Below are 15520 nucleotides of genomic sequence, written 5' to 3'. Positions count from 1 at the left end.
ACTGCATGGCCCTCAAAGAATGCCCCTACCCTAAGAGGTCCCCTGTCAGGCGCAAGAAACCAGAAGCCAGGATGGAGTTCAAAAGCTCTGCATTTGTACCCAGGAAACATGGGGGAAACGTCTTTTAGTCCCTGGTGCTAGGATTCTGCATTCATGCAGGATTTCTAAGGACTGGCTTAGGAGGTGGGGCAAAACAACCTGCACATGTCTCATGCTTAGACAAACCTCCCCGAGAGCTGTGTCTGCACTGGCAATGGTTTACAAGGAACTGCCAGCCTACCTGCTGAGACCTTTGGATGGCAGCATCTATCTCTGCCACCCGCTGGTTGATGGTGTCACTGGTGGCTTTATACCGCTCGTTGGTGTCTGAGACCAGCTTATCTAGTCCTTCACGGGCTCGCCAAGGGACCAGTTCAAGGAGGGCATGGCTGACTTCGTTCACTGTGTCCAGGATAATCTGATGTTCCATCACCTCCTTCTTTAGTTCCTAGGGGGAGAGAAGGCCACTTTCTGGGATTGTGGCTTTGTCAAGTGACGAAACGCATGGAGAGAGCTGTGACCACTCTTCCTGCTGAGAAGGAGGGAAGCTTCTCATTGAGAAGCAAAGGCCGGGAGAAGAGGGCCTTCTCTGATCAGGCCTGGACCCTGGCTTCCCTGGAAACCCCTTACCTTCTGCCTCTGCTGGAACTGAGGGATCTGCTCGCCGGTGGGGGAATGTCCTCCGCCAGAGATCAGCTCCTCTTCCACCTGACCCATCCAGCCCGTCAGCTCTTCATGTGTTGACTGGAACTTGGTGGCCAGCTGCCGTGCCTGCTCCAGTGTGCGGAGAGCCTTTGAGCTGGCAGCGGTGATATCCGAGTAGCGGGTCTTGATGCCATCCAGTTTCTCTTGGATGAGCAGCACCTCTTCCCCTGCAGAGGATCACCAAGGGTTTGGCTTGAAAACGTCATCGAATGGGGATCCAGGGCATAGTTGGGTGTCCTCAAGCTGCCCATACAAGGTCTGACTCATTGACCATCCCACCCATGCAGAATTTTGGACTTGGTTTCTGTTTTGGCAGAGTTCTCCACGGGCACATGCGTCCCACACAGTCCCAGTTGTGGAATCTCTGGCTGAAAGAGCGTGTGGGTGCAGGTATGGACTGGCGCAGGCAGGGGCAGCCATTGCCTGGCATCCTTTCCTCTCCTACCTGTGGTTTGTTTCAGGAGGGCCTGCCCGTTCTTGATGGCCTGGTCAACGTGCTTCTTGCGGTTCACAATCTCATCATTCAAAGCCTAGGTGGGGGAGGGGAAAAGCCACACTCAGAAAGGTCCCTAGAAAAGATCTTGGGCTTTTGTGTGATTTGGGGGTTTTTAAATGCTGCTTTTCCCTGTTCTGTTATCTTTTGTTTCTTTAGTACATAAACAAAGTAAAACAACTCCCATCGGAGCAAGCAAATTGAATCAGCACACATTGTGGTAGATGAAGTCTGCCCAAGAGGCTAGTGCCTAAATGTGGGTCGGTGTGTGAGGGCTCTGAGCAGCAGGTGCAGCCAGGGTTAGAGAGATGCCTTGAACAGGCAACAAGGAAAGCTGCTCGCCTCCTAGGCCAAACATGGGAGTCTTCCGAGAGCAGCCCAAGACTGAAGGCTTGCCTCGGGCGGAAGGGAACTCTTGGACCTCTCCGTGAAGCTACAACCACCTGGTCAATCTGAAACGAAGGCCAGAGCTTGAGAAAGCAAGCCCGTTGAATTCTTCCTCTATCCACCCTGCTAACACAGTCCTTGGCTTCCTGCTGTTCCAGCTAACAAATCCACCCGGATTCCCCCGAGGGCACTATTCTCACAGCACACCTTGTCCACTTGTAATGCACAGAAGGTTGTTCCCTGTGGATTGTCATACCTTCCAGCTTCTTTCCTGGTCCTCCCTCAAGGCAACGGTCACTGGGGTCAGATGTCACCCCCTCCCCCATTGCAGACCTCCCTTTTACTTCTCTGCAGAAACTGCAGGCTGCAAAGGAGGAGGGCTGCACCAGGTCCCAAACTGTCCTTCAGCCAAGAGGCCGGACTGTGAGGGGAAGGAGCTTCAGAAGGGTCAGGTTAGAGGTTCTCCAGAGGGAGAAAAATAATACTGCTGCGTTGTTCTTCTTTAAAGGGAGATGCCCGAACCAAACCGTCCATGAAACACACTTGATGATGCACTGAACTGTAGCCCTCCTTTGCAAGAAGACTGTGCCCGCGGGAGCACATGGCCACCACACCCTGGAAGCTGTGCCCTCAGGGACTCATTTCATTTTGGTCTTCATGGAGGGAGGCTCCATCCCTAGCTTTGATTTGGTGAAGATCAAAATGAAATGGTTCAAATCAACAGGAACAGGGAAGCAAAATAAACACAATCAGGAAAGATGGGGGAAAACGGATTAATACCAGCTGGCCAGAATGTTGCTGCTGCAGGACCTCTCGTCTGTAATCCTTGACGGACACCAAGCCGAGCTTGTCCTCAACCTCAGCCAACCAGTTGAGAACCTCCACTTCATCCTCCCCAAAGAGCCGGGCGTTGGACAAAGCCTGATCGAGGAGGACAGCCTTCCGGCCGCATCGGTCAGAAACCTCAGCGTACCGGGACTCAAGCAGGTCGAGCTTCTCAGCCAGGGAGGCCTGCTCAGCACGGCAGCTCAGCAAGGCCAGGGAATGGCCGATGCTGACCACCTGAGTCACCGCCGTGGCCTGATTGCCTATCTCCTCCTCTAGCGCCTGGAAATCCAGGAGTTTAAGGGAAGGAACAAAAGAGGAAACAAAAAACAAGCAAACAGAAATGCATGGTTGAAAATGGAAAACACAAAGTGGGAAAATTAAAACACAACTAAAATGGTGAATGTGACTGAAAATTGTGTAAATGCAAAACTATCATTTACTAAAATAACAGTTTTCAAATAAAGAACTATAACAACAAAAATTTAAAAAAAAAGATGGATTTTCTTTATCCATATAAGTATTGGGACAATGTTAAGATATACTACAACTTGTTTTAAGTGCTCGAACATGATGATTACTAACCTGTTTTGCAAATGGTAGTAATTCAGCATTTTAAGCCAGGGTTTGTTATCACAACTCAGTGTGTCTTTAATGCTAAGAAATAATAGGCATAGGATCTATGGGATCCTTCTTAGGAAAGAAGCAAAGAAGTGGAGCTCCGGAGGCTCTGGCCAGAGGACACCACACCTGGCTTGAGAGGGGAGACTGGGAGGCCCCTGAGGGCTTTCCTTCAAAGCCAAGAGGAGGAAAAGCACCACCCGGAGCAGCAGCCCCAGCGCTCCACTAGCTCTGTCAAGGGGGCAGCCAAGGCAAAGTGCCGACCCAAGCACAGACCCTGCCCCTTGGATACAGAGGTGCCAGCCCAGTTGGGCCTGAGGGAAAGGCAGGGCCTGGGTTACAGTAGGGCTGATGGGTCTGGTGAATGGGCCACACATGCCAGGAAAATGAAATCGCCACCCAGGGGAATGACTGCGTTGATCCCCCATGGTTCTCCCGAGGGCTTTGATTGCCCTCTTCGGTGCCCCCTCCCTGACCATGCATCCGTTGACCGAATGGAGCCACGGCCACTGCTCGATGGCATGGATCAAAGGAAGACGCTGTGACTTCTCTGGGAAGCCCCAGCCACCATTGAGAGAGACATATCAAAGCACTCCAGTGAAATCTTGCTCAGATTACATGATGGCAGGAGAGAAGAGAATGTGACTGTGTTATTTCTACCAATGCCCACGGAACAGCCGGATTCTGCAGGAGACGCTTGAAGAAAAGCTGCCCTGGAACCTCTGATGCTTCTAAGCAGACATCCAGAATCCACCTCGCCTGGACATTGTTAGCCCACGAGACTCTCCACTGGGCCCCATGAGGGGATGAGCCACCCAGATTCACACTTCAGAGGGAGCCTCCAAACACCGAAGGGCCACCGTGGCATTTTGCCTTTGACCCCTGCATCCTTTATTCTCACAACCCCCCAGGAGTCTCACTCCAAAATCTCTCTTCACAGCAAGATAATGGGTGCCTGGTGCCCTCCTGCCCCTTTCTGAACTCCTTGGCAACCACTCGCCCACCTTGTGTCGTGCAATCTGCTGCTGGATTTTGGCCGTCTGAGTCCCAATGGGCTCGGAATTGGCCAGTTTCTTTTCAGTCACCGACAACCACTCAGAGGTGGGCTCTGATGTCTCGTGGAACTGCCTGGCCAAAACCAGGATCTCCTCCAGCTGACTCTGCCTGTGGAAAGGAAACAAAACCGTGCAGAAATCAACGTCTGTGAGACAACGGAAGATTCCCGGTGAGGCTAATTGAGAGCCGTGAACAATTACAGCTGTTCCACGGATTCTCTTATGCCCCATTACAGCTCCCTAATCTGGCCAGGAAAGCACAGTAAGCCATGATGTATTCTGGTGTAGCACAACACTTGAACAGATTAAATTGTGCTCAGTTTTTCCCTCTCACCATGGCCAAAGGTTGAATTATTTTTAAAAGAGATTGGAGACCAGTGAACCTCATTGAAAATAACAATAAATGATTTTAAATACACTGACACTAAACAGCTGGAAGGAGTGGTGCAATTTTCCTCTAGCAAAGTTGTTGGGGCTTCTGAATTTTTTGGAGGAAGGAGGAGCAGCCTAAACCTCTACTTGACTTTTGGTGTGACTGTTGGGTTGCTCAGAGAAAGTGCACAATCTGAGCCACAGGTGTGGATTTCCACATTCCAAAACCCACAGTAACGTACAAGGCCATCTTAAAAGGAAAGGCAGGTTGCAACTAGTATCAACATTAGAGAAGCAAATTTGTTCAAGAAATTAATGCAGAGACTACAGGCTCCTCCCAATTCCAGTCCCCAAAAGCGGAAGGGGCATGAAGTCCTTCAATCATCATTTGTGGTCCTTGTGAATCATGTGGTCATGAATACTGCAAATGGGTGGCACAATTTCTTGCAACATTGAAGCAGATGGAAACTGCAAAATCCCCAAAGTCCTAGAAAAACCAGCTGTACCAATGTAGATTACAGGGTCTCTTCCTTTCCCATTCTTGGCCTGTCCCAGTTGTCCTGTATAACATGTAGCTTGACTTCAGTTTGAGCAGTGATTCCCTTTTAATTAGAGGCATCAGGCACAATCAGACATTTCCTTAGAAATTAGCCATGGAAGAAGTTGAAGGGTAAGAACACAAAGAAATTCTTAAGGAAGAGAGAAATAGAATGAAACTTTTCACTGGTCTTCAGTAAGGAAATGCCGATGACCAAAAACATCAACATGGTTATCGACTGTTCAAAGAAAGGATGAACTAGGAATTGCATATGGATGAAACAATTAAAAAAACCATCACCTGCCAGATGTTCATGGCATTCAACTGGGAAGCTGTAAATAATACAAATGTGACATTGCTGAAATCATTCTAGTCAGTGTCCTTATTAGGTGATAGGAAAAGAAAAACCAAGCTAGCAGGAGCTAGAAAATGACAGGCCAACTAGACTAACATCTCTCCATGGAGATAATCCTGAACTGTTAATAATTCAGTTCCTGGAAAGAAGGGTAAGAAGGAAACTCAAGATAACCCCGCCTTGATTCTGTTCAGTATAAGAAGGGATGGGAAGATCTCCTGACAGCCTTTTAAGGTTCTATTATTGTATCCTGTGATAATGATGAAGAGCCTAGCAGTTCTTTGATGTCTCATCCCCCACCTGGCCTACTTTGAAGGGCTGGATCTGGAAAGCATAATTAAAGATAGATCTATTAAGCCAGGGATATCCTACTTTTGGAGTTGATGAGCATAACAACAGGCCCTAGGATCGCTCTAACAAGATGGCGGGGAGGGTGGATGCCCTCCCTATTTACATAATTCTGCACTGTGGTTTTGCATATCGAGTCACAAAACCCTCACTGAGCAGAGGTTCCTCCTCACTGCCTCCACTGTCTGTTTGCTGGGCAGGTGAATGGCCTTCCAATCCAGGCCTGCCCTTTTACAAGGCTCCATCTTAGGCCCAGGACTCTTCAATATCTTCATAAATGACTGAGATGAGGGAATAAAGGGGGAACTCATCAAATTTGCAGATGACACGAAGCTGGCAGGAATAGCCAACACCCCAGAAGACCAACTCAGGATCCAAAATGACCTTCACAGACTTGACCAATGGGCTCTTTCCAACAAAATGAATTTTAATGTGGAGAAAAGCAAAACTTTACATTTAGGCAGAAAAAAAATCAAAGGTGTAAGTACAAATTAGGCGAAACCTGGCTCAAAAGCAGTCACTGTGAGAGGGGTCTTGGAGTCCTAGTGGGCAATCCCTTAAACAGGAGCCAGCAGTGTGTGGCAGCAGCTAAAAAAGCTCATGCAATCCTTGATAGTATAAACAGAGGCGTAGAATCAAAATCGTGAAGTATTTGTACTGCTTTATAAAGCCTTAGTAAGGCCACACCTGGAATGCTGCATCCAGTTTTGGTCACCACATTACAAAAAAGATGTTGAGACTTTGGAAAAAGTGCAAAGAAGAGCAAGATGATTAAAGGCCTGGAGACAAAAACATATGAAGAACAACGGTTGCAGGATCTGGGTTTGGTTAGTTTAGAGAACAGAAGGAACCTACAGGGGGGAGTCCTTTCAGTGATGCAACCTAGCCAAGAGAACAGACATGAATATGCAAAGGACAAATAAAATTGTAGGATAAATGGCAGGAAATGGCTACAGAGCAGGAAATGGAGCGTGGGAACTGCTATTAGAGGGAAGCAAGCTGAACCCGTCTCAGAAAGAGGGTAGATCACTGTGAGGAATTATCTGGTTAGCTGTAAAAACGCAGAGTTGGAGGAGGACAGCAAAATTATTTAGGATGCGAAAACTCCAAAGATTTGCAAAGAAATCCCCGCTCCAAACTAGATATCTGGGTTAACAGAAGCCGTTCAAATTAAGCCCCCCCCCCCCCCCCCCCAGGGGTGCAGATCTTAACCACATACAGCAGACAGTTGGGACCCAAATTAGCAAGAAGCCCCCAGCTTGGCAATCTTAGCTCTGTGTTGGGTAAGTGCAAACTGGAGTTTGCAGGGAGCTATGAGAGAAGCAAACTCTACCTTGGTGAAACTAAAGCTGCTATTGTTGTAACCTTTACGTAGCTGTGTGGCATGAAATGCCACCTCTGTTTGCTTGGCCTTTCCAGAAACTGGTGCTGCAGAGTTGGAAAACCGACCATGAAGGGCACACAGGGCAACAAGGCGACTGGGAATCTGTCCCTCTGGGGGAGGCTGCAGCCCTGTCCCCAATCTACTACCCTCCGGAAGGGCTGGATTCAAACCCCCAACTTCCAGGGGCAGGATAACTGGGCAACCTTTTAAAGTCCATTGCACATGAAGGGCCCTGTGGAGGAGGAAGGGGGCGGAGTGAAAGAATTCATGGCGTGACAGACTTTCTCTCCAACCAGTGAAGTTGATCAGCTGTGGGTTCAGGATCGGCAAAGAAAGAGCAGTTACTGTTGGACCTGCTGGAAACTCCCCTGCCCCCCTCAGCTGGGGATGCCCTGCCCGGCTCTCCTTAAGGGGTTTCTGCCAGCAAAGCATGGGCAGCCCCCCCTCCCTTGCAGCCCTCGCCTGGATTTCTGAACTTGGAGGCTGAATTTGCTCGAGGACACATGGCTGAGTGTGGAGCTTGCTGTAAATCTCTAAAATCCCTGGCAAAAAGGAGCAAAGGGGCAGCTTCAGACCGAGCAGCCAGTTATTCTGGAGGATGCCTAGGCCCCATTCTGGGAAAGGCAGAAATGGCTCCGAAGCAGGTTGGCAGAAAGGAAACGTGAAGGAGGTGAAGATGATGAGGTGGGCTTAGCTGAAGCCCCCAGAGGCTTCCTGGGGCAAATGCCTCTGAGCCAGAAACTGCCAACGACCGGTGCAATACTTGAGCCCCATCTCTGGAAGCATCACACGGCACTTGCTGCCACACTCCGGGCTTCTTTAGGTTTTGAGACCACCCCCATCAAGCTCTGTCCTCCCTTGCCTTTCAGCAAAAGCCCACCTGCCCCCATCACCGCTGCCCAGCCTCACTGTCAGAGCCATGAGACCACCCAAGCATGAGCCAGGACTCCAGGGGAATGCCTCCCTCTCTGGATCAGGCACATGTCCCAAGCCCCCACCTGATCAGAACCGTTATCTGGTCCGACTCAGTTGCTTCACTCACTTCGCCCGTCTGATCCTTTGTGGCCAAAAGACGGGCAGCCTCTCCGAGGAGCTTGAAGGCAAAGAGAATGACAGCTGCATATCATCAGCAGTGCATTGCTAACCATTGCTTCCAAACCCATGTGTGCCCCTTCCCAGCATGGTAAATGGGGAAGGGGGGAATGTTGTGGGACCCCAAGATACATCATGTAAAGCTCAAGACCCACCTTTTTCAAGTTGCTGGCCTGGCTCAACTTTGATCCAACTATATCGCTCCTGATGGGTTTTTTATTTGGGGTATTTTAATTGCATTCAATTTATTTAGGGGTTTTTAAACATTGTGTTTTTACTTGTTTTTATCTATCAGTTCACCTCCTCCTTGTATATGTCGTATATATGTCTTGGTATATGTTTTGTTATATGTATGTCAATATATTTATTTCCTATGTTTTGTTGTACGCCGCCCCGAGTCCTTCGGGAGAGGGTGCGGCTAAGAAATAAATATTATTATTATTTATTATTATTATTATTATTATTATTATTATTATTATTATTATTATTATTATTATTATTATTATTATTATTATTATTATTATTATCACCAAGTATCCAAGACAAAGTCTGGGGCCACCCAGGGAAAAGGTGGACTGAAACCAACTTCCAGTTCCTCCAAGAGTTTCGGAGGAAATCACCAACTGCGGAGAGACCTGGGAGCATTAACAGGATTTCATTTCTCTGCTCCCCGTGCCCAGGTCCCCACCTGAGTGATCTAAGACCAACTCAGTCCTACAGCCAGGTCTAAGTCAGAGTCTGGAGCAACTCTGGATCTCCTGCCTCCTCCAAGAGTTCCTGAAGCTACAGCACCCTTGACTTCAGCACCTGGAGAAAGGAACAGACTGGCCCCCAATTGGCAGCAGTTAAACCTGGCCAGTTCAAGGGAAGAAGAACCTCTGGACTCTGCCTACTCCACAGAGGCATCGTGGCCTCTGAAATCCCTTAGGCAGAGTCTCTTATGGCAAACAGACAGAAGAAGCCCATTCGTTTCCTCAAGAAACAACCAATGAAATTATCCATGCAGAAGTTACTAAACAGTCTGCTGGATATCCAACCACAATGCTACCCAAGACAGCTTCACATCAGCAGGAATCTAAGTTACTTCACTTACGAATGCACAAACGGATAAATAACTCAAGACGGTGACCTAGTTATTTGCTGGATCGCATCCTACCCCATACATCCCTGCGACCAATTCGCTCTCACAGGGAGGGACTCCTCCAGGTGCCGTCCGCCAAACAATGCCAGCGGGCGACGCCCAGGAGTAGGGCCTTCTCTGTGACGGGCCCGACCCTCTGGAACGACCTCCCCCCTGACATTAGAATCATTACTGACCTCCACTCCTTCCGTAAGGAACTCAAGACCCACCTGTTCCAATTAGCTGGCCTGGCCCAATCGCAATCATGATCTAATCCCTTGATCTTCCTGACTGGTTATTTTAAATTGGGGTATTTTAATTTGGTTTTAATCATTAATTAATCTAGGCATTATTGTACAGACTTATGTTTAATTTGTTTTTATGGGGTTTTGTAATTTGCTGTATATAATGTTTTTTATAATGTTTTTATTCTGTCTGTACACCGCCCCGAGTCCCCTAGGGGAGAGGGAGCGGTTAACAAATCCAATTAAAGTAGAGTAAAGTTAAAGGCAAACATTCCTAACACTCCTTCCTCCTCCTGGGTTCCCCACAGTAAGGACCTTACTGTGAATAGGGGAGGGTTGAGAGAGCGCAAGTGTCCCAAAGTCACACAGTTGGCTTTCATGCCTAAGGCAGGACTAGATACACCCACCAGTGGTGGAACTCAAAATGTTTGACTACCGGTTCTGTGGGCGTGGCATGGCTTTGTGGGTGTGGCTTTGTGGGCGTGGCAGGGGAAGGTTACTGCAAAATCCCCATTCCCTCCCCACCCCACTAACCTGCTTTCCAGCTCCGTTCTCCTGAAAAGAAGATCACCTGGGAGGCTGGGAGGAAGTGGGCCAGCCTATTTGCCAATTCTCCAAACTACTCAAAATGTCCACTACCGGTTCTCCAGAACCTCTCAGAACTGGCTGAATACCACCTCTGACAGACAGACAGACACCCCCATTTCTAGGCCAGCACCTGCCTGCTCACCACAGTGTAATTCTTATTAGGATGAGCTCAACTGTTTCCATTCTTAAACTGCTCCGGAGTTGCTCAGACTTCCTGCTCTTATGCTTCTTCATGGCCACATCACAGCACCTGACACAGGGCAGGATTCTCAGGAATCACAATTTCAAATTCCTGGAAGGTTTTGTCCTTTATGTCTCCACCAGCCCATACGATTCCTTGATAGGTCAGGACTATCAGGCCTCTTGGCTGGGTGGGTAGGCAATAAAATGCAAGTATATATTTCCAAGAATGAACTGGATTATTGTAGAAAAGCTAAAGAAGAAGTCAGTGACTACAGAGAAATGCGTGACCGAGACGTAGCAAAATGAAGGTGCTGCTTCTTGCACCTCCACACAACGTAAAGCAAAGAGATTGTCCTTTTCGGCTGGAGGCAACAATTTACACCCGTCTCTTGTTTTAGTAACCAACGTGCCTGGTGTCGTGCTGTCTGCTTGTGACAGAATCACAGGTATATTATGCAAAAGTCAAGCCAAGCCTGTTGAGTCAACTAAACAGACAGGCGCACCTAACGCTTTATACTGCACACGGCTTAGACCATGCTAGGAAATGCAAGGAGGGGACACAGTTGGCCGACTCAGCTGAAGGGCCCTTTCTGCAGCGATTGCCCAGAGTGGCTCTCTGAAGTCCTTGATAAATCCTCGGCATCTTACAGGTCTTTTACACACCAGAGCTGCACTGGGAGCTTTCCATCTCCCTTGCTAGGAAGGGAGAATAGAACGGTGGGAGTTCTCTAAACGGAATGGGCTTCCTTCTGTCTAGCGTGCTTCCTAGGCCTGTGCCCTGGTTTCACATAACAAGCAAAGTTTCTTTATGTTTGAGGTAACATCCTATTCGGGGGGAAACTTCTGCCCTCAATGCCAAACAAAACAGAAGCAAAGCAAGATGGCAAAATCTGAGTAGCATGAAAGATGCCCCCGCAGGTCAAAATCCACCCAGGGCTCTTCTCACGGCCTCACTGAAGTAAACCAGAACAACGGTTATAAAAGAGCAGGTTTCCGTCTCACTTGATACACGCAGCTGCAACATTTCACAGTGTGGGAAGAAGAAGAAGAGCGGCCAAAAAATCCAAGGAGATTCTGCAGAACATTAGGATGAAAAGAATGCCTTTCACAGCATCCTTGCAAATTCCCCAAGGTCTTTCGGGAACCAAACAGCATGAGAAAAATAAAATCCATGTATGTTGCACAGGATGACGGCAGAACGAGAAGCGCTTGATGGCCTCCCGCATTTCCAATCTTACCTGGCTGAAGCTTTGCTGAGAAGGCTTGCCCAGTGGCTTCCCAGGCTATTCAACTGGCCGACGATCTTCTCCCTGTCTGCTGGTTCAGCCGAGCGGGCGATTCTGCCACCCTCCGCTTGGATCATCTCAACAGTAGCTTTCCGATCGTCCAGGAGACGTTGCAGCAACTTTGCATAAGGTCAAGAGAAGGAGCATTTGCCAATTTCTTCCACTTGCACAACTAATGAACTTACCATCACAGCAGTAATACTTTTATTATAGAGAGTCCTTGCCATGTTGGTATTTTATCTCACCCACTTTACCGATTTACATGTTGTATATTTTAAAATTCTGCTCATTATTGACCGAATAAACATTACACTCCTATCCCCATTTTTCTCAGGAATTCCCCTTTTGTCAGTCTCCCAGCTGCAGGAAATGCGAGTGCCAATGGCTAAACTCCCCTTCCCCTCCTGCGACTACAGTTACACTGCTTTAGATCTGCTCACCTTCTGCTCCTGGATTTGAGCCTTCACCACTCTGTATTCCGCGGATGGCGGCTTCTGGTTGGAGATGAGCTCCTCCGTGTCAGTCAACCAGCTGAGCAAAGGCTCCAAGGCGTCCTGGAACTTCCCACAATGGAGCAGGGCTTCCTGCAGTTGGGCAACCCTCTGGGCCACCTGCATTTTGACAAAACATGGCCCCCTGTCACTAGAGTGGCTGCCCTTGCTAGCCAGGGCCTCTTTCAGCCCAAAGCAGCTGTGAGGTAGGAGAGGAAAATCCTTCCTTTTGCCAACAGGAAGCAAGGCATCCAATTAAATGGGATTTCGGTGGCTTACGTCTTCCTTTTTAAAGTGCCCCTCTCCCCCTTTCTCTTTCTTGCTTGGCAACCCCCTCCCCAATGTATTCAATGGATACACTGAAGGCTCCTTGGGATAGGAAGACCTTGTTTTTTACATCCTCCTCCAGACAGAGCTGAGAACTGCACCCAGAGGTCTGCTGGAAGGAGAGGGAGGGGGTAGGCACATGTGCCGGTCCCCGTTTTCTAGTATGGCCGGTGGCTAGAACAGGGATGCTGCCAAGCAGAGAGATGAATGGATACTTTTATTATGGTCACTGACTAGAATTGCGAACAAGCACATTAAAAATGAAGCAAAAACGGAACAAGAGAAAAAAACTACAATTGGTGGTGGGTTTCTCAACGGAGAAATGTAGGCTCAGTTCTCAGCTTTTGCTCTGGATTGATCAGCATTTACAGCCAGGGGCTCCCAACCCAGAGGACCTCTTCTATTGGCAAATGGGCACCTCAAACACGGAGTTCGTAGCACAGAGGGGGCCAGAGCTTTTTACAGACAAGGACTCTTGTCAGGTACTGCTCTGCATACAGCCCAGTGGACTATCGACATAGGCCAGTGATGGCGAACCTATGGCACGCGTGCCACTTGTGGCACGCGGAGCCATTTGTCAGGGCACACGAGGTGGTTTTAAGCGCTCCGAAGGCGTCAGGGAAGCCTCCGGACGGTCCCTGAAGCCTTCGGAACGCTTAAAATGACCCTCTGAGCAACCCGGAAGTCACTTTAAGTGGTTTTAAGCGCTCCGAAGGCTTCAGGGAAACCTCCGGACGGTCCCTGAAGCCTCTGGAGGGCCTCCGGGGGGCGGGGGAGGCTCTTTTCGCCCTCCCCAGGCTCCTATAAAGCCTCTGGAGCCTGGGGAGGGCGAAAAAAGCATGTAAAAATGGGGGGGTTCTCGCGTTGTGCGCGCATGCGCACTGGGGGGGGTCGTGCATTGCATTATGGGTGCGGCACACCCGCACACGACCTCCCTGCGCTCCCCCCACTTGTGGCACGCGAGCCAAAAAAGGTTCGCCATCGCTGACATAGGCTATTCCCCAACCGAACCCGGCCCCTTTCCACCAGGGAACTCAGCAGCACTTGGAGGTCAGTCCAGACCTTGGGATCCCCTTCTGTTCCCTTTGGGGAACGCTTGCCAGGAAGTGCCCACGCAGCGCTTACCTTTTTGTTGAGGGTATTCCATCGGGTGTTGATCTCCTCCATGTCATGCTCCAAGCCCTGGACATCACAGTTCTTCCCTGCGCTCTGGACAAGCCCTTGCCCAAGCCCATTGACCTGCTGCAGCTTTAACTGAAGGGGGTCAACTTGCTCCTTCTGGAATTGCTGAGAAGGTGGGAAGAGGGAAAAAGGCAAATGAATCCCATTATAAATATTCGCAAAATCTTTACCTGAGTAAGATGCACTTTCCCTGGCTGCTCATTTTATCCCTAAACAGTCTGTGAGGTTTTTTTAAAGAATAGGGGGGAGATTCTGTCTCAAGTGAACTTCATAGCTCTAGAAGAGTTTGAATCCAGATCTCCTGAGTCTAAAGCCAACATTCTGCCATCAAACTATGCAACCTATAAGCATCTGTGGGAGCTGCTGGCCAACATCTTCTCCCTCCAGAAAGCTGCAATCTGCAAACAAACACCAACAGATCCTGCATCAAAGGGCCCAACGGACTAATGAGGGAAACTTTGGAAATTGACCCAATAGATTTGATGTTGGAAATTAAAGGGGCTTGTGGGGCAGATTTCACATATGGAGAAAAGACTCAATGTAGTAAAACCCGAAAGGAGCTCGGTGACGTAACATCAACAGGAATCCGGTTCTATCCATTTAGTCTCAATGCCAAAAGCACACTGGAAAGTCCAGGACACAAACTGTACTTCCTGCACAAGCATTCCCCTTCCCCCCAAGCACAGGTCAATTCTCTGTTCTACACCACTTTATTACTCTACACAATTACTACCCCTCCACCTCTCTAGAGATCCAGATATACCCACCCACTTTACCATAGTTCCACACATCCTGCTTTCCACTCTTCCAGATGTTATAAACGTATCACTTGGTCAAAAGCTAAAAGTGCATTATTGAGTTCTCCAAAATTCTTAACGCATGTGAAAAAGCCAAACAATTTGGGAAGAAAGGAAATGGAGAAGGCTCTCAAAGTTTCAGCTCCACAATTCTGGATCTCCTAGAAGCCACAACCACCTTCTCTTCACAAACACTTGACAGATCGCACGTGGGATGACAAAACAGAGCAATGGCTCACTTGTGTGAGGATATGGAACAAAGAATAACAGGGTTGGAAGAGATTTTGGAGGTCATCTAGTACAACCTCCTGCTCAAGCAGGAGTCCATTCCAGACAAGGGGATGTCCAGTGTCTTCTTAAAAACCTGCAGTGATGGAGTACCACAACTTCTGAAGGCAAGCCATTCCACTGGTTAATTGTTCTCACTGTTAAGACATTTGATTCCAGGCTGGTTCTCTCCTTGATAAGCTTCCCTCCGTTGCTTCTTGTCCTGCCTTCAGGTGCTTTGGAAAATAAATTGACACCCCCCCCCTCTTTGTGGCAGTCTGTCAAATATTGGAAGGCTACTATATCATTCCTAATCCTTTTCTTTGTTAGACTAGGCATACTTAATTCCTTCAGCTGTTCATTGTACAATTTAACCTCCACATCATCTTTACTGCTCTTCTCCCTCTTTCTAGAATCCCAGCATCTTTTTTGTGTCATTATGACCAGAACTAGCCCCATTATTCCAAGTATGGTCTCACAAGTGTAATGTGAAGCAAAGCTACCCCTTCACATGATGTTGATACTGTCCCTCTGCTGATGCATCCTAGAACTATATTGGCATTTTGGCATCTGGCTCAGACTTAAGTGGTCATCCAAGAGGACATCTGTATCTCTCTCATAGTTACTACTGTTGGGCCAGGGATGGCCTTTTCTATAGCTGTGCAATTGTTTTTTCCTGGCTACGTGCAGGACCTTACTTTTCTCAACAGTGAACTACATCTTGTTGGATAGAGCCCAATGTTCAAGTCTGTCAAGATCCTTCTGAATATGAAGTCTATCTTCTAAAGTGTTGGCCATTCCCTCTGGTTTGGTGTTTGAA

The 15520-nt window shown here is 48.4% G+C and overlaps 1 protein-coding gene across 15 annotated transcripts in view; it reads right to left on the bottom strand.

Moving 5' to 3' along the window:
• MACF1 (microtubule actin crosslinking factor 1) overlaps positions 1-15520 on the bottom strand; it is a 325486-nt gene that overhangs the window by 34399 nt on the left and 275567 nt on the right. For all 15 annotated transcript variants that reach the window (XM_081962854.1, XM_081962865.1, XM_081962863.1 and 12 more), the window contains 8 exons: positions 13580-13741; positions 12077-12247; positions 11589-11755; positions 4075-4234; positions 2405-2731; positions 1190-1274; positions 670-911; positions 281-487 (listed from right to left, as the gene is read on the bottom strand). In XM_081962854.1, coding sequence (XP_081818980.1) covers positions 281-487; positions 670-911; positions 1190-1274; positions 2405-2731; positions 4075-4234; positions 11589-11755; positions 12077-12247; positions 13580-13741 — 1521 coding nt within the window. The remainder of the gene's footprint in view (positions 1-280; positions 488-669; positions 912-1189; positions 1275-2404; positions 2732-4074; positions 4235-11588; positions 11756-12076; positions 12248-13579; positions 13742-15520) is intronic.

The sequence above is a fragment of the Natrix helvetica genome (assembly GCF_964273705.1).
Source record: "Natrix helvetica genome assembly, chromosome: 9".
In the NCBI taxonomy this organism is placed as follows: Eukaryota; Metazoa; Chordata; class Lepidosauria; order Squamata; family Natricidae; genus Natrix; species Natrix helvetica.
Note: the sequence above shows the minus strand (reverse complement) of the source record. Positions and strands in the feature narration are given on the sequence as shown.